Genomic DNA, 18,131 nt, shown 5'->3' with positions numbered 1-18,131 from the left:
GAAGAGAAGAAGTTGTTACTGTTGCGCACGTTCTGCAGGTTCAGAGCACAGTCCCAGGGACATTTGGCTCTGAGCACATGCTCTGGACTAGGAATGAATGGGTTCAAACTCAGCTGTGCCGCTTACCACCTGTGCGATCTGGGGCCTGCTCTTTAACCTCCGAGCCTCAGTTTCCTCATCTTAAAAAGGGGAAGATTCTACCACGTTCTTCACATAATTTACAATTCATGCAAAACTGCTTAGCACGATAGCGAGCGCAGAGTCAGTGCCGGCTCCTGCGATCACTGCGTTATCTCCTAGACAGTGAACGAGGAATAGCAAAGCATCCTCCCCGGACAAAGTAGAGGCTGGGTAGGAGGAGGATACACTTTCCTGAATAAGCACCCCACCTACGAGCTGCACAGGAAGAGACTAATAAATTGGGTACCCTAGCAATATCTTTTACACATACCAAGGGACAGCAGAAGTGAAGATGTTTAATAGACAAGGAAAAAGTATTTGTGACATAGTTGTCAAAAGTTATTACCTATATCGTATAGAGGATGTTTACAATCTCTCTGCTTCTGTATCTGAAAATTTCCCTATTAAAATAGAGTAGGTGCTCATCAGTTTAAAAGGACAAACCATTCAGGAGACAGATGAGCCAAGGATATAAACAGGCAACACTCAGGAAAGGAAATTTCTACAGCCAATGAGCAACCTCAACGGTAACCTAAAAGTGCACAGTGAAACACTGAGGCACCACATTTCACTCTTCAGAAATACTAAACTTCTGAATAACTCCTAACACCCAGTGCTGGGGAAGCTGTGACAAAATGGTCAGTCACGTGTGGGGGGTGGGGGGAGGGCAGCAAAGTGGTATCGCCTTTTTGAGGACCAGAGGTGTGATATCAATAGTTAAAATGTAAGGCCCTTTGATCTAGAATCTCACTCCTATGAATCTCTCCTAAAAGAATGCTAACATATGTGCACAAAAACATGTGTGGATGCTTATTCCAGAAAGTTTAGTACTAGGAAAAAAAATGGGAATCAAGCCATAGCAAAATGAATGAAGGCATCCTGTCTTTATAGTACACCCATATAATGGAACACTAAGCAATAACTTTATTAAATGTACTGACATAAAGATCTGGAAGTAGTAATAAAAAAATGGCAACGTGTATTTGATAGTTGCTTATTAACTGCCAAGTACCAAGGATAATTGTTTTATATTTATGGAATCCCAGGGGAAGAAAAAGTAGTTGAATAAAATGGGACTCTGGAGGCAGAGCCCTTGAACTCAAAAACCAGCTCCACCAGGAACTCTAAAATCAATCTGATCAGCTGTGGGACTCTGGACAGTTCCTTTAACTCTCTTTGCCTCAGCTTCCCGTCCTGCCACACAGAGATCCTAACAGCACCTAGTAATGGGGTAATGATGAAAATGGACTTGGTGCATTGAAGCTCTCGGCACAAGGCCTGGCAGGTAATTAGGTGCCCAGGAAAGGCGAGCCACAGCTACAGCTGCCAATTGCCATCATCATCCTCTGTACCGTATGGTCCAACCAGGTCTATTTTACACTGCATAGTTGCTACCACATCTTCACATCCTCGATCCTTTTTATTGGAAAACAGAGTTGCTATGTAGTCGGTGCCCCCTGAGTGCCTGGGGCCATATCTAAATTGCTACACGGCTCTTAGCGGTGGAGCCAAGCAGCTGCTCCCCTGCCTCAGTACTTCCATCCTAGGTGGGGATGGGAGGACCTGTGCAGGCTGAGGGTTCCTTTGCTCTCGAGGGGCCGTAGGCTATTCTCCGCCAGCGGGTTCACGCTGAGCTCCCGATGCGAGGGTCCACACCATACCCAGCCTGACTCCTCCTCCCTGAAGCGCGGGTGAACTAGCTATCTCCTGGTCAGGACCCATGGCCTGTAGCCCAGGTGGGCATGGTCCCTCTCGGCTTCCCCCTCTCTGGGACCTGCCAGAGGCAGGCCGCAACTTTTCCCTGCGGCTTGCAGATCAGTCATGTATACAAATGACTGTGTCTGGTTCCTCCCAGCAGCAAGCTCAAGGCCTGGCCCCAACCCTTATCTCCTCCATCTGCCTGTTGACTTCCTTATCATTTTCAACTTATTAGAATGAGTACTTTGGCGCAACATATATTAAGCCTTTTTATTTTTACCTCTCATCTAACTTATATAACAAAGTAGCAATTTTTGAATTCAACTTCTATTTCTTGACCACCAGTTGATAATACCATGAGCCAAGAGGACAGTGCCCATTGCTCCTTCTCAGAACTGACTCCTCAGTGCCACCCGACCATCTGAGAGCACTGGGTAGTCAGAGTGACTCTAGTGAGCTTGTCTTGTGTTCCTGTTCCTCCAGATTCCTGAGCCTGGCTGCAAAACAGCACAGCTTCCATTACAGAATCATTGCTCGATCTTGCCGCTTTGTAATATGGCTGGCGTCACGTGCTGTTATGTCAATTTGGGGGAATGTGATAGATATAAAGCTGAGTGGTACTGGGTATATTGGGCTTTTGGACTACTGAGAAAATCAGGAGGTCTAGTCAAACCTCTGGTTCTTCCAAAGAGGGTTCAGCATATTCCCTAAGAATTTGAAGCATAAACTTTGCTAAATCAATTACAACAAAAACAAGCAGAAAAGGGACTCTACGTTGTGTACAGTAGCCAAGAAATTTGAGAATCCTATTCTCTGAAGAAAAAAAAAAAGCCAGCTTTGACCCATGCATATGAACATTTGAAGGTAGATCCACAGAGTTCCATGTGCTGCTAAGAAAGACACCACCTCCTTCCAACAGTCGAAGCTCTCCCTACCTCGGCATCATCCTGAGGAGGAACGAAAAATTACAATCAATTACTTGCTGTCCTGTAAGGTGGGGTTTCTCAGACTCAGCACTACTGATATTTCAGAACAGATCATTCTTTGTGCAGAGGGCTGTCCCGCGCCTTGTGGAATGTTCAGCGGCAACCCCAGACTCTATCCCCCAGGTGCTGACGGCACTCCACGATGATCGTGGCCACCAAACACGTGTCCAGACATCGCCAAATGTCCTGAGGGACAACACCACCACCTTAATGGGAACACTGGCACTGATTCCAGGCTGCTTCCACCTCTTGGAGCAGCCCCACCTTTCTTGGACTCATCTCCAGATCCCCTTCTCCTTGCTGGCTCTGTATGTCCCCTCATCTAACTCATCTCCTGCCTTGTCCAATCCCTTCAACCACCCACAGTGCCCTGAGAACCTATGAGCAGCTGTTAGCCAAATCCCGGATAGTCTCAGTGTCTTCATGGAATATTCCCTGCTCCCACCCTGAACTTAACACACTGTTCCCTACAGCCCTCTCCTATGTCATGATGGGCTCTTCGGTCACACCCCATATACTCCTCTTTGCCAATTCCAGATCATTTCCCTGCCAACCTCCCTCTAGAAACTGGGCGTCTTAGAACAGGGGCTGGCCAACGATAGCTTGTGGGCCAGATCTGGCTTACCACCTGTTTTTATATAGTCCGTCTCCTAAGGATGGTTTTCAGATTTTTAAATGGTTGAAACACAAACCAGAAAGATATTTCCTGACATGTAAAATTGCAATCTCAGTGTCTGTACACAAACAAGCTCATTTGCTTACCTGGTGTCTCGGGCTGCTTTTGCAAAGGCAGAATGCCTTTGAAGGGTTGCAACACAGACTGCCCGACCTGCAGAGCTTAACCTATGTACTACCTGGCCTGACAGAGAAAGCTTCCAACCCCTGCCTTTGAGGTACGTGGCAGCAGTCTGGGCCAGCCAGTTGTCATCATCTACTACCTGCCAGGTCACTCTTCCGTGTGTATTAAAATATACACAGGACCGAAGGCTGGATGGCACAACTGCTAACGTTAGTGACTGAATCAAGTTCAAAATTACCGCCGTGGGTTGGAATGTTGTGTGGAAATCAACAGGATGAAAGGTTTCATATATTAAGTACCATGCAATGTTCATTATTAGAGAGACTGACACACGGAGCAGAAAGACGATTTGATGTGTGGTGACAGAGGTAAGAACTATGATGAATAGGAAAACACTATGGGGAAATTTCATCCATGTAATGGCAATAATAGAGCTAGAATATTATGGAGTGCATTCAGGTCAGAAGACCTTCCTCACAAACAGAGAAGTTCAGGGATAGAACGGGGTGCCCCAGAGAGGAGAGGGCCTGAGCCTGAAAGTGCATAGAAAGGCCTCCTGCTATAGGCTTAAAGATTTTTTTCTCTTAAGATTATCTACTATTTATAATTTAAACCAGCAACACTGTTTGTTTTGCTGATTTGAGGCTGCAAATAATTTTTTCTTGGTAAAAAAATGAAAGCACCCACATTTTTCTTCCAGTGCAAAGATGAATTTTTTTTTTCTTTTTAGAAAGAGAGAGCGCACACAAAAAAGCGGGAGGTAGGGGGCGAGGGGCAGAGAGAATCAGAAGCAGCCTCCACACCCAGCACAGAGCCCAACATAGGGCTAAATCTCACAACCTGAGATCATGACCTGAGGCGAAATCAAGAGTTGGGTGCTTAAACGACTGAGCCACCCAGGTGCCCCTAAAAGCATCTTTTGTGACTATGTGCCATAATGAGCTTTATCTTTACACTTACATTTTGGATTTCATTCTTGGGGTGCCTTTGGACACTAAAAGGCAAAGGCCAAAGACTTGTGTCTAACCCACAACTCAGCCCCTTAGTCCTGGGATCATCACACGGCACCAAGGCCCTGTCTCTCACTTGTAAAACGAGGATGAAGAGACTTGTCCTGCTAGGTCCTCCAGAGGACCACTGTGAGAATGTCAGATGATGTTAAAAGACCATCTGAGCAGGGAATGCCATATGCATTTTAGGGCAATGTGGATCTCTAAACTCTAGCATGCACTATCATCTTCTTTTCAGAGGTACCGGCATTAGTTGGGTCAGAATTATAAAACCCAGTCTAAAGTTCCTATGTGGCATACACAAGGCACGTTGCCACAAGTCAGAGGTGAGCAGGGCCAGAATGCTCACATACATGAGGAGCCGGCTAGGTCAGGCCTGCTTCTGTCTTTCAAGGTCTATGGGGAGTCGGACACAAGGAACTACTTGATGCTAACGTACCGTTCAGAGGCACAGATGCTGAGCAGCTGACGAAGCTATGCATGCAGGGATCATTTCCCGTTTGGCCTCTTGTCACCCTTTCCCCCATCCCACTCCCACCTCTGCCAAAACTGTACTGCTGCTTCGGGGCCGGAGGGCCAAACCCCTCCAACAGGCTTCACGAAGCCACTTCATAATCAATCTGTAAAATGTTATGTCCTTACAAGTGGGAAAGTGTATTCTTCTCCAATAAGTGCTGTAAATTTCCGTCAAGTACTCATTTCAGTAAAATGAAAACTCAGTCCTGTTTGAAAAGAATGAGACAAGAAACATGCAGAGCATCATGTGTGGCTCCCATTCCAGACCCCCCCCAAGCCCCACACGTCGAAACCGTGAACTGTGCCCATGAGGGCCTACTCCACTGCTGTCATCCTTGCCAACCTGCCACAAGGTGTGGCCACCTGACTCACGACATGGGAACCTTTGAAAAGTGTAACAGCAAGAAACAGACCAGGCATCAACAGGACACAAGGCAGACAGTACAAAAGAATGCCAAGCACTGCTGACAAGGACTCCGAATGACTGTCCTCAGCATCTGGGGTGATTTTACATACCAATTTGCAGCCCACTGCATCCCCTTCTCTCCCTCAGCTAGGAGCAGTGCTGAAAGAACCTTACGTGCCCTTTGAGCACTGCCTAGGTTTCTTGAAGATCTTAGACCACAAGGTGCAACGTTTAGGACAGACGTGCTCATTCCTCTGTCTGTTTAGAAGTTTGTCTTCTTTTCTTATAACAGCTTGTTCTATACAGACTCTTAGAAAAATCTGTAGATGGATAGTTACGTGGTAGAGAAGGGTGTCGAGGATCGTGGCTTGCACATCACTCTCGGACTAGTGTCTTCCTCTCCTTCTGTGACAGGAGGCACCCGAGGGCATGGCCAGCTCAGCCTCCAGGGACTCTATGCACACCAGACTGCTCGGGACATCGCTCGAGATGGGGGCAGATGGTCCTCAGGGATACAGAGGAGGGGACATATCTCGATCACTAGCTTAAGGGCATCCAACTTATTCGGAGTGATTTTCTTCTTCACCAGGCAGCCTCATGACTCACATGTGGCTCCCAGGTGGATCTCCATGACGACAGAAAAAGCTCCAGCCAAATGATGTAAGCAGAGCCTCCACGTGCCAGCAGCAGGGGGTGACACACTGGCAAACTAGTACACCAGTTATTCCAGGTGGACCTGGCTGGCGTGGACTGGTCCACAGAGCTCCATCATCCTAGTGAACGGACAGCATTCACTTGGGGAGCTATCAGTGGACCCAGACTCCAGAACAGCATGGCTCTCCATTGTGTTGCACCTCTTCTTTATAGAACCATTTCTAAGTTCCTATAGATTTTGTCAAAATCTATTACTTTTGTGTACGTGTGTGTGTGTGTGTGTGTGTGTGTATAATTTCTCATGAACTCTCCCAGCCCAGATGTGACTTTGAAAAGGGTACAGATCATACCTTATTCTTCATGGTATCATAAAGTCCTGGCCTCTAACAGATACTCACTAAAAATGTTTGCTAAATGACTAACAAATTAACGGCAATGGCACTTACTGAAATTTACATATTTATATATTATCTACTCATATAAATATAATGTATGTGTACATCTATGTTTATATTTATATAATCTATCTGTTTAATTCACACAGGCTTATTCTGTGTAACTAAAATCACCCTCAACTATGCGTTGCCACGAGTATCTCAAGACTAATGATCTTACATTTACAGGACGGTGCACCATTCGTTTCTAGGTAAAGTCCTGTGTTTTGGATTCTTTTCCATTTGATAAAGCACAGATTTTCGAACAGATATTAATTGAGATAGGGCTATGAAAACACAAGTGTGTGAAGAAGAGCTCGTGGAGTTAATAAGATCAAATCTAGGCCTATCCCCAGGACCACCTTGCCCGGGGACATTCCAAGGACCTCTGGGGTGGCGTTTTAAGGGCAGAGAAGAAGCCGGGAGCAAGTCAGGAGAGGTTGTGTGGCCAGCAGGGACGGGATGGTGGTGGGTGCCTGCGGGGTTGTGACCCCACCCACCTCATCAGGGTCCTTGCGCCCCTCGAAAGGGCTGGGGTAATGCTTACTTTTCACAGTGCTCTCGTACTTGACTGGGCTTGAAGCCAGGAGCCGACTGGGAGCAGGGACTGGTGGGGGCCGACAGGGGACTGCTGGTGCTCTGCACCGAGTGCCTGCGGCTGCGCCTGCGGTCCAGGCCCCGCTGCTCGCCCGCGCCGCCGCTGCCACCACCGGAACACACGCTGGCCCTCCTCCGGTCCCGGCGCCCGCTGGGGGGCGGCTCTGCAGTCTCATCGCCGTCCTCCAGCCGCAGTGCCACCTGAAAAAGCAGAGAGCGCCCAGGGCAAGGTCAGACTTGACAGCCTCCCAGCGACCTTAGGTGGGATCTGCATTTCAGGCTCGCTCTAATGTGACTCCACATTCCTTCCATCCTGCGAACTCAGCTTCTCTGCAAGATCTTCACAACCACAGGCGTGCCAAAGTGCAGTCTGCAAACGGAAAGATGCTTGCCACTGTATATTTTCCCAGTCAAATGGGGATGAAAAGGCCAACAGATACCCTGAGCAGGTCTGCGAAGTACTCTGCAATCAGACAGGATCTTTACCCTGGAGCCCAGCACTATCCCTTCCGGGGCTGCATCTCTCCCGGCCCACCCTGTGCTCTGCTGTGGTCCAGGAGGCGAGGTCTGTCCTGAAGCCCAGCCGCAGGGAGCCCTCCAGTGCCTGATCATTCCTGAGCTTGCTTCCCAACCGAGCGCAGCCAGGATTGTGGTCAGAGGCAAGGGCCCCAAGACACAGGTGAGCGGAGCTGGCCGCAGGCACTTTCCGAGAGGCCCGGTGCAGCGGCACGTCCAGCCTGATGTCAGCGCCCCCCCTTGGCGCTGCGGCTACGGGGCTACCCTCCCTCTGCCTGTTCCCCGGGGTTGGGGGTGGAGCATGAAGTGACACCAGACACCCTGCATAAGCCAGTCACAAAAATATACACCAGAGATAGACTTCACCTCTAGATTGTTTTTTTTTTAATCTTCCCTTAAAAGTCATGCATATTTATGCAGAAGAATAATTGCCTTACACTTTGCCACTGTGGTTTCATGTGGAAACCGTAGCCAGCTGGCACCACACCCCCACACCACTGCCCTTGGCCGAAGGGTATTTTAGTCCTGTTCCTAGGTGGCGCCCTTTCCGGAGGCCCAGCTCTGCCATCTCGTCCTCTCGCTCTGCCCCGGATCCTGCTCCGCAGCTGCCTCAGTTTAGGCTCTGACACCATCTGGTTGTGCTTTTGCACGGCTCCCTCCTTGCCCGTGCCCGCTCTCCTCGGCCAATGATGAGGCCTGGCATGCATGCTGGCGGTGCCACTCACCAACCAGGTGTGACCTGCAGCTAATTACCTGCCTTTTCTCTAGCTCACCCCAGGAGGATAACAGTATTGCGTTTGTGGGACTGCAGGAGGAATCACTTCTATAAAGATGATTTATGTGGCTGGTACTCAATAAATAGGACTATCCTTCCCCAAGCTAGGCCGTCAGATGAAGGGGCCCAGGATGCCCACAAATTCCTCCATTGCACAGAAGTGGCAAGCCTGAGCCCCTCCCAGCCAAGTCCAGCAGTCTCTCTGACTCTGCTACCAGGGAGTTCCACAGTCCTGCATCCCCTGAGGTGCCGATTCTCCAGCCCTACAGGTGCTGTTGGTCACATTTCACAACTCAGTCCTGACAGGTGAGAGAATGGAGACCGAGATTGGCTAACCAAGCAAAATGGTTTTCATATCACCTATCTATAGAAAGCCAAGCTAGTGCAAAATCAACAGTCCCCTGTGTCCAAAGTTTTGGCACCTGCGCTCATTTAACAAGGTGAGCTTGACTGTGTCAAGGCCAGGTTGGCCACCCACATCCCAGTTCACAGAGATGAACACCTGGGACAGGTGGCCTGTTTCACAGGGGTGTACTCCCCCCCACCCTTTATCTGTCCCATCTCCAGTTCCTTCCAGCTCTGACTTTTGGGTAAGATCAATTTAGTGAAAACTCTATCTTTGTGCCAGATACATTTTATAACACACTCTCAGATAGATATAGGAAGACAATTTAATAATATTTTGACTATTTGTTCTCCCAGGATTTACTAGTCAGGCATAATTTTGGGAGGTTTGAGGTAACAATTGATAAGAGTTGAGAAAAAGCACTGTTGTAAAATGTCACTGGAAAAAAAAAAAGTCATTGTAAAGTTGGTTTCCTAAGGGTCTCCACTCCAATATCACTGCAGGAACTAAGAAAGAAATGATGCGTTTGGTTAATCACATTTATCATCTCAACGTTAACACTTTAAATGGCATTCTCTGGGACAGTGGGAGAAGGACTGTATATCTGATGAACGACGGTATTTTTAAATATTTCTAACCAGTTGTTTTTTCTTCATTTTTAGATATGAAAATTCTAGACCATTTGAACTTATTCTGACCCGAAGTATTGATTCTGCTTCTTATTAAGGCACACATTTGGAATGATAAGATTAGGGGATAAAGTACAGTTCAGATATTTCTAATTCCTTGTCTAACCTCAGAGATCCAAGGATCAAATAGCACGCCTCTCACAGCTACTTTCAGAGAGGAGCTTTGTGTTCTGTGTGCACAAAACAAAACTCATTTTAACCGCCTTTCGTCAGAGAAGATGGAGACAAGAAGTTTAAATGAAAAGAAAAACCTGGAAAAATTATCAAAGCAACCCCATAAAACAAATTTTAATGAGGGCTTTCTAAAGTTCAGAGCCTCGGCAAAACATCTATCTCTTTTACAAAAAACAAAAAAAAAAAAAAAAGAAAGAAAGAAAGGGGTGCACGGAAGGGTAGTTACGGAGCACAGAATCCCAGTCGATTCAGTGGCAGCCTGGGGCCTCACAGTGAGCAACTGCGTAACATGAAATTTGGGCCCAGTGTTCACTCATGATTTTGTTTTTACAAGAAGAATCGTAGAATCACCAGTATCCACTGAAGACGGGAAGAGAGGCTTAACTTTCCCACACAAGGCTACGGTGGCAGTGCCCAGTCCTTCAGATTCTAGGGAGCGCAACAAATTAGTCAAGAACACGCAGAGCTGGCAAAGACCTGGAGGGCCCAGCACTTACCACAACTCCTCCTCCGAATCTCGGGTGTCAGGTCAAATTAACTGCAGCTCAACCAGCATCCTCCACCAAACCCAAGATGAGACCAACAATGTCCCAGGGAATCTCTAGTCTCTCCCTAATGAGGAAGTGTTTCACTTGCTGGGCCCCTCAGCAAATGCCTTCTAATTCTTGTAATTAAATGTAGAACACTGTTTATACACTAAAACCCAGTTGAGGGGCAAGCGGTTTCCAAATCCAGCACTGAATGCTACCACACTCTATCTCACCTTACTAGGAAAGCAGTTAGAAGCAGCGTAGGGTGCTATCTGTGACAGCTTCCTTCCGTTGTTGAGGCCGGTGAGTGATCTGGACACTCTTTTCAAGTTTTCATTATGGAAATTTTCAAACATACACAAAGTATGAAAGAGTATGAAGACTGTGATGCATTTTTCAGCCCTGATAGTCCGACAAGTATCAACCCCATCCAGTCTTGTGTTATTTATACTCCACTCCTCGCCCCCAACCCTAGACTTCGAAGTAAATCCCAGATGATATCATTTCATCTGCAAATATTTTAGTAAATGTCCCTAAAAGATAAGGATTTTTAAAAACCATAACCCCCATACCACTGTACCACTTAAAATAATTTCTTAATATCATCAAATATCCAACAATGCGAACATTTTTGATGGAAGTCAAAAGCTACCACATTTCTTCGAATTTATATCATTATATTACTACTAACGTTGTGACAGGCTGCCATCTTGCATTATAGATACAATCTTTTTCCATATTGCTATCTCATACCTTCTTTTTAATCCTATACATGCATACCTATACATCTTGGTTCAGCTTTTAGGTGAAGTGGATGCCAGTGCTAGCACCATTTCAAGAAGCAACTATGCCAATGGCAGCTTGTAGAAAATGGTCACAGCGCTAGGCTCCCAGAGAACCATGCCTCCCTGTTTCCTCACTCTCGTGTAGCCCCCTCCTACACTGAGCCCATTTTCTATGGGACTTGCTTTGGCCAATGGGACATCAGCAAACATGATGCAAACAAGGCTTGAAAAGTGTTTGCACATTGGGACTGGCCCTTCTGAAATGCTGCTACCACGTGAAGAAGTGCGGGCTAGCCTGCTCAAGACTCAGGGCCCAGCCAAGAGCCAGCACCCAATGCCAAGCCAAGTGAATGAGGCCCTCTTAGACCATGCAGCCCCAGTCAAGCCACCAGACACTCTCAGCTGAACCAAGCCCAAATATCTGACCCACAGAATCATCAGCAAATTCCTGCGTTAGACCACTGTTTTTGGCTTACTTGCTGTGCAGCAAGAGTAACTGATACACATTTTAAAAATCACCTATGACAGGAAAGGACTTTAAGAGACTGGACTATTAGTTAATTATTCCTAACATTAATAGCTACCCCTCTCTTTTAGGGTCTTTGGACCCAATTCCAATGGGGGGGGGTCAAGCAATTCTTGAACACCCGCAGGGTGTCTAAGAATTAACTCCATTCAACTCAGTTCTGACACTGTCTCCCCAGGGCCAGCATCAAATATTCTAGGTTAAGAGTTCAGTTCGACAGGACTGCCTCACTGCCTCCCACCCCAATTCAGATGCCAGCTGCAAGCTCCAGGCTGTTACCTGTGTTTCTGACCAACCAGACTGGAGGTTCCAACATCCTCCTCCTTAGGTTCAATGAATTTGCTGGAGCGGCTCACAGAACTCAAGGAAACACTTACTTACATTGACCAGGTTATTAAATGATAGGATAAAAAATATAAATCAACAGCCAGATTAAGAGATACATAGGGCAAGTTCCCAAAGGAGCTGCTGTCCTCATGGAACTTGGTGGACTGTGTCAGCATTCTGCTTCGCTGAGAGTGGAAGCTCTCCAAAAAGAACCAAAGAGCTGCCCTCGTGGGTGTTTATGGAGGCTTCATGATGTAGCCATGATTAACTAAGTCATTGGCGATTGGCTGATCCAACGTCCAGCCCCTCCAACCTCAGGAGGTCAGGGATTGGGACTGAAAATTCCAACCATTTAATCACATAGTTGGTCCTCCTTTGGCAACCAGCCCCATCCTTAGGTGCTTTCTGAAAGTCACCTTCCTAATATAACAAAATATACCTTTATCACTCTCAACACATAGGAAATTTCAAGGGTTTGGGGAGCTGTGAGCCAGAAATGAGGATAATGACCAAATACATTTTTCTTAAAATAAATTACGTTATCACACTCTCACCCCCAAAGTCTTCAGCCTTAATATGCTTTTCCATTACCAGGACCACATTTTTAGAATTAAAAATTAGAACATATAATCTGACAAAAGATTTCATATTTTGATTGTGAATTTATGTATTTGAAAACTCACATGAAGCTATAAAAATTAAAATGAATTTAATTAAACAGGAATTAAATCACCTCTCTGAAATGGAATTAAATTACATGGAATTGGGCCTGTCCCCAGAAGGTCCAGGACATGTGGTCACCAGACATCCTTCACTTTTAGCAAGAATTCCAGAAACCCAACCAAGTTCTCTGCAATTATTTGAAAACATTCATAGTCTTCTGTGAGGAAAAGCCTGGTTTGCTCATAGGTCTCTTTGCTGTCCCTGCATATACTGAACTTAGTTGTCCTGTGGCAGTAAATAGTTTTCAGAACATTCACTTTCAGAAAGGAATAAAAACACTGATTCTGCCCCGTAACTCAAGCATCGAGTTGTCACCTTGGGATGTTACTCTTTCCTTTAAGATAGCTACATCCTGATTAAATCATGCCCTTCCTTCAACCCAGCATCTGGCAAATATAGTCATAAACAAGTGATATCTAAAAGAGACTTTCATTCGCACACTTACTGAACATCTACTCTGGACAAGCACACTGCTGGGCTCCGGGGCAAAGAAAGAAAAGAAATATGACTCAGAGTAACAGCTCAAAGAAAGACAGACAGACAAGTACGTCCTGAGGACTGCTCAGTCCGAGCTACGGTCATAGGGAGCTCTCTTTCCTAAGTTATGAGCAAAGAGCAGGGGACAAACAGGAGGAACTCCTTTTACCTTGGCACGAACGCCTTGCGGATAAGGGGACATCTATGGATCTATGGTGACTCCTACAGGAGTAAGAATTTGCAAACTATGAGAACAGGAAGGAAGAACTCTAGGCAAAGAAGAGATAATGAAGGAAAACCCCCTTCCCACCCCCGCAAAGACCTGCCTTCCATGTTCTAGAGACAGGAGAGAACTTCAGAGACATTGTAGGAGTGGCCAGAGACAAGGCCACAGGAGCATAAAGGCCACAAACAATGTAGGTCTCTGTACCAACTCAAGGTGTTTGGGCTTCATCCTCATGGCCACAGAAAAGGTTTTTTCATGTATTCATTCACTCATTTGCTTACTCGAGTTTGTTTTCTTAAATAGAGGAATGGCATAGTCAGATCTAACTTTCAGGAAGATCCTTTTTTTCAGTTGCTGGGAGTTAGGCGGGGGAGAACAGAGAGAGGTCTTCATGGGATGTAGCCCCTGCAGGATGCCAGCCTCTCCAGGCTCAGATCATGCTGCTGTCCAAGACCCTAACCTCTCCAGTCACACCAATCTCTATTTGACCCTTCACACCTGCCAAGCCAGAGCTCCTCTGCTGCTTTGCCCTCCATCACTATCCTTCTTTAGGCCATCTTCTCAGAAGGCCATCTTTCCTGTCCCTGCCTCACTTTCTCACTCCTACTTCATCTTGTCTCTCTTCATAAACATGTTTGGAGCTTCCAATTTTCAATTTATTCATGTACTTGGCCACTGTATGCACCCCACTAGGGTGTGCACTCCCTGAAGGCAATGGCCTTGTCTGTCTAGCTTACTACTATGTCCTAGGGTCTGGAATAGTGCCTGGAACATAGTAGGTGCTCAATAAAGTTGTGCTGAAAAAACAAATTCACAGATGAACAAATCAATGAGAAGATACTACAATAATCCAGGTAAGAAACAAGAGGACCAGAGCTAGGGGAATGGAGAAGAAAGTCAGGTTGTCAGCTATCAGATTTATAAATGGGGGGGGGCAGGGGGAAAAAAAATAAAGGAGTCTAGGATAGCTCCAGGTTTGTAACATGGAAGACTCTACCGTTTATAAAAGCGGAGAAACGAACAGATGATACAGGATTTTTATTTTCTTCATGGGAGAAAAATAAATTTCAGTTAGGGATGGTTACATTACATGTCATGTGCAGCTGCCAAACAGCTATGCCCAACATAGAGCTTCCTAGGCACCATCTATGTCCCTCTGCCCTGCTACATTTGGCTCCTGGAGGAATCAGCTACTTGCTTGTCTTAGACTATAGGTTTAAAGTTCCTTGGACACAGACAGAACTTCTCTCTGCACTTTTAGCCCCAGCAAAGTATATGATATATAATAGGCCCCATGAATGAAAGTAACACAAGAAGAGAAGCAGGAAGAAAAGCAGGCAGCCATGGGCCTTGGCAAAAGCTCAAGGTCAAATATCAGCCACCAGTCTCAAAAACTAAACTCACTGGGTAAATCAGAACAGGCCACACACACTGAGAGAGGAGGTCTGGAACCCTGACACTGAAAGGGAGGTCAGAGAAGGATCCAGGGGAGGACACTGAGGATGAATGATCAGAGAGAGATCCTGGAGCCATTAGCACACTTAGCCACCAGAAGTACAGAAGCAACACACAAGAGTCATCTCACAAACACTAGCATCATTCTTTCAAAATGCTAGCAAAACAGTGATGCCCAAACTGATAAAGACGGTATACAAAAAGAAGGAAAAGAAGAGAAGAGGTGGAGGGAGGATGAGGGGGGAAGCCAGTAAGACTTAAGAATACTTGTGCACAAATCCTAAATAAGTTAGTAATAAACAGAATTCCAACAGCATCTTTTAAGAAAGAATACATCATCACCAAGTGGGTTATAGTCTAGAAACATGAGGATGGTTAAAAAAAAAAAAAAGTAAAGAAATGAATTAATTAACCAATTCAAAAAACTAGAAAAAGAACAACAAAGTAAACTGAAAGTTAGAGATGAAAATTATAAAGATAAAAAAATTGAAGAGGAAGGAACACCTCCAAACTCATTTTATATGGCCAGCAGTACGCTGATACCAAAACCAAATAAAAACAACACACACACACACTACAAGCTAATATCCCCAATGAACATTGCTGCAAAAATCCTCCACAAAGTATTAGCAAACCAAATTCAACAGAACATTAAAAGGGATCATATGCCATCATCAAGTGGGATTTATTCCAGGGATGCAAGGATGGTTTAATATCCACAAATCAATCAACATCATACATTACATTAACAAAGGGTAAAAATCATATGATCATCTCAACAGGTATAGAAAAAGCATCTGACAAAATTCAATATCCATTTATGGTGAAAATTCTCAAAAAGGTGGGTATAGAAGGAAATACCTCAACATAATAAAGGCCATATATGACAAACCCAGAGCTCACACTCAATGGTGAAAAGCTGAAAGCTTTTCCTCTAAGATCAGAAACAGACAAGGATGCCAGCTCTCATCACTTTAATCAATATAATATTTGGAGTCCTAGCCACAGCAGTTAGGCAAGTAAAAGAAATAAAAGGCATTCAAATTGGAAAGGAAGAAGTAAAAGTGTCACTATTTGTAGATGACAGGATACTATATAAAGCCCTCAAGACTCCACCAAAACAAACAAACAAACAAAAATGATTAGAATAAGTGAATTCAGTGATGTTACAGCATACAAAATTAGCATACAGAAATTGGTTATGTTTCCATATACTAATAATGAGCTATCAGAAAGAAAAATTAGATAAAAATCCCATTTACAATTGCATCCAAAAAAATACCTAGGATTATATTTAAGCAATGAGATGGAAAACTTATTTTCTAAAAACAATAAAACACTGATGAAAGAAACTGAAGATGACACAAATAAATGGAAAGATACACCATGCTGTCAGATTGGAAGAATGCTGTTAAAATGTCCCTACTACCCAAAGTAATCTACAGATTCAATACAATCTCCATCAAAATACCAATGGCATTTTCACCAAAGTTGAACAAATAATCCTAAAATTTGTATGGAACCACAGAAGACCCCCCAAATAGCCAAAGCAATCTTGAGAAAGAAAAACAAAGCTGGAGGTATCATGCTTCCTGATTTCAAGCTATACTACAAAGCTACAGTAATCAAAACAGGATACTGGCACAAACATAGACACACAGATCAATGGAATAGAATAGAATAGAAATAAACCCATGCCTATGTGGTCAATAAATCTCCGACGAAGAAGGCAAGAATATACAATGCGGCAAAGACAGGCTCTTCAATAAATGGTGATGGGAAAAACTGGACAGCTACATGCAAAAAAAATGAACCTGGACCACTTTCTTCTATCATACACAAAAATAAGTTCAAAATGGAGTAAAGACTTGAGTATGAGACCTGAAACCACAAAACTCCTAGAAGAAAACAGGCAGTACGCCCTTTGACATCAACCTCAGCAATATCTTTTTGGACCAGTCTCCTCAGGCAATGTTAACAAAAGCAAACATAAACAAATGGGATTATATCAAACTAAAAAGCTTTTTATACAGTGAAGGAAACCACCAACAAAGCAAAAAAGGCAACTTACTGAAAAGGGCGAAGATATTTGCAAATCATAGATCCAATAAGGGGTTAATATCCAAAATATATAAAGGACCTCCAAAGCTTCCCAAATAACCCAACTAAAAAATGAGCAGAGGACTTAGACATTTTTCCAAAGAAAACATCCAGATGGCCAACAGACACATGAAAAATGCTCACCACCACCAATCATCACGGAAACATATCAAAACCACAGCGAGATATCACCTTACACTGGTCAGGATCAGCTGTTATCAGACAAGAAATAACATGTGTTGGTGAGGATGTGGGAAAATGGGAACCCTTGTGCACTGTTGGTGGGAACATAAAATGGTGCACTCTGGAAAACAGTACAGGATTCCTCAAAAATTTAAAAATAGAACTACCATATGACCCAGCAATCGCACTTCTGGGTAATTCTCCAAAGAAAATGAAAACACCAATTCGAAAGAGATATACGCACCCCTATGTTTACTGCAGTTTTATTTATAATAACCAAGATATGGAAGCACCCTGAGTGCCCACTGACAGATGAACGGATAAAGAAGATGTGGTATATATACACAATGGAATATTACTCAACCATAAAACAGAATGAAATCTTGCCATTTCCAACAACATGAACCGACTGAGAGGGTATAAAGCTAAGTGAAATAAGTCCAAAAGAGAAAGACAAATACCATATTATTTCACTTATATGTGGAATGTGAAAAACAAAACAAACCAAAAAAACAGACTCATGGATACAAGAAACAAGCTGTTACCCAAGCAGGGATGGGCTCAGAGGGCAGGGGAAACAGATGAAGGGAATTAAGAAGTATAAACTTCCAGTTATAAAATAAATAAGTCATGGGGATGTAACGTACAGCATAGGGAATATGGTCCATAATATTGTAATAACTTTGTACAGTGATATACAACTAGACTTATCCTGATCATTTCATAATGTATAAAACTATCGAATCATGATGATGTATACCTAGTAGGATATCGTATGTCAACTATACCTCAATTTTAAAAACAAGTATTGAAGGGCACCTGGTTGCTCAGTAGGCTGAGCATCTGACTCTTGATTTTGGCTCAGGCCATGATTTCAGGGTTGTGAGATCGAGCCCCGTGCTGGGCTCTGGGCCACATTCAGTGGAGAGTCAATCTTTAAAAATAAATAAGAGACATATAGGTAAGAACACAGTAATAGTAGGGGACCTCAACACCCCACTATCAGAAATAGACAGAAC

At 44.5% G+C, this 18,131-nt stretch overlaps 1 protein-coding gene across 11 annotated transcripts in view; it reads right to left on the bottom strand.

The window, feature by feature from the left end:
• The window catches only part of FHOD3 (formin homology 2 domain containing 3), a 505,390-nt gene that overhangs the window by 131,980 nt on the left and 355,279 nt on the right, over positions 1–18,131 (bottom strand). For all 11 annotated transcript variants that reach the window (XM_034643279.1, XM_034643277.1, XM_034643280.1 and 8 more), the window contains exon 10: positions 7,231–7,481. In XM_034643279.1, the coding sequence (XP_034499170.1) occupies positions 7,231–7,481 (251 nt within the window). The remainder of the gene's footprint in view (positions 1–7,230; positions 7,482–18,131) is intronic.

The sequence above is a fragment of the Ailuropoda melanoleuca genome, chromosome 14 (genome assembly GCF_002007445.2).
Source record: "Ailuropoda melanoleuca isolate Jingjing chromosome 14, ASM200744v2, whole genome shotgun sequence".
Lineage (NCBI taxonomy): Eukaryota > Metazoa > Chordata > Mammalia > Carnivora > Ursidae > Ailuropoda > Ailuropoda melanoleuca.
The sequence above is the reverse complement of the archived record's forward strand: the minus strand, read 5'-3'. Positions and strand labels throughout refer to the sequence as shown.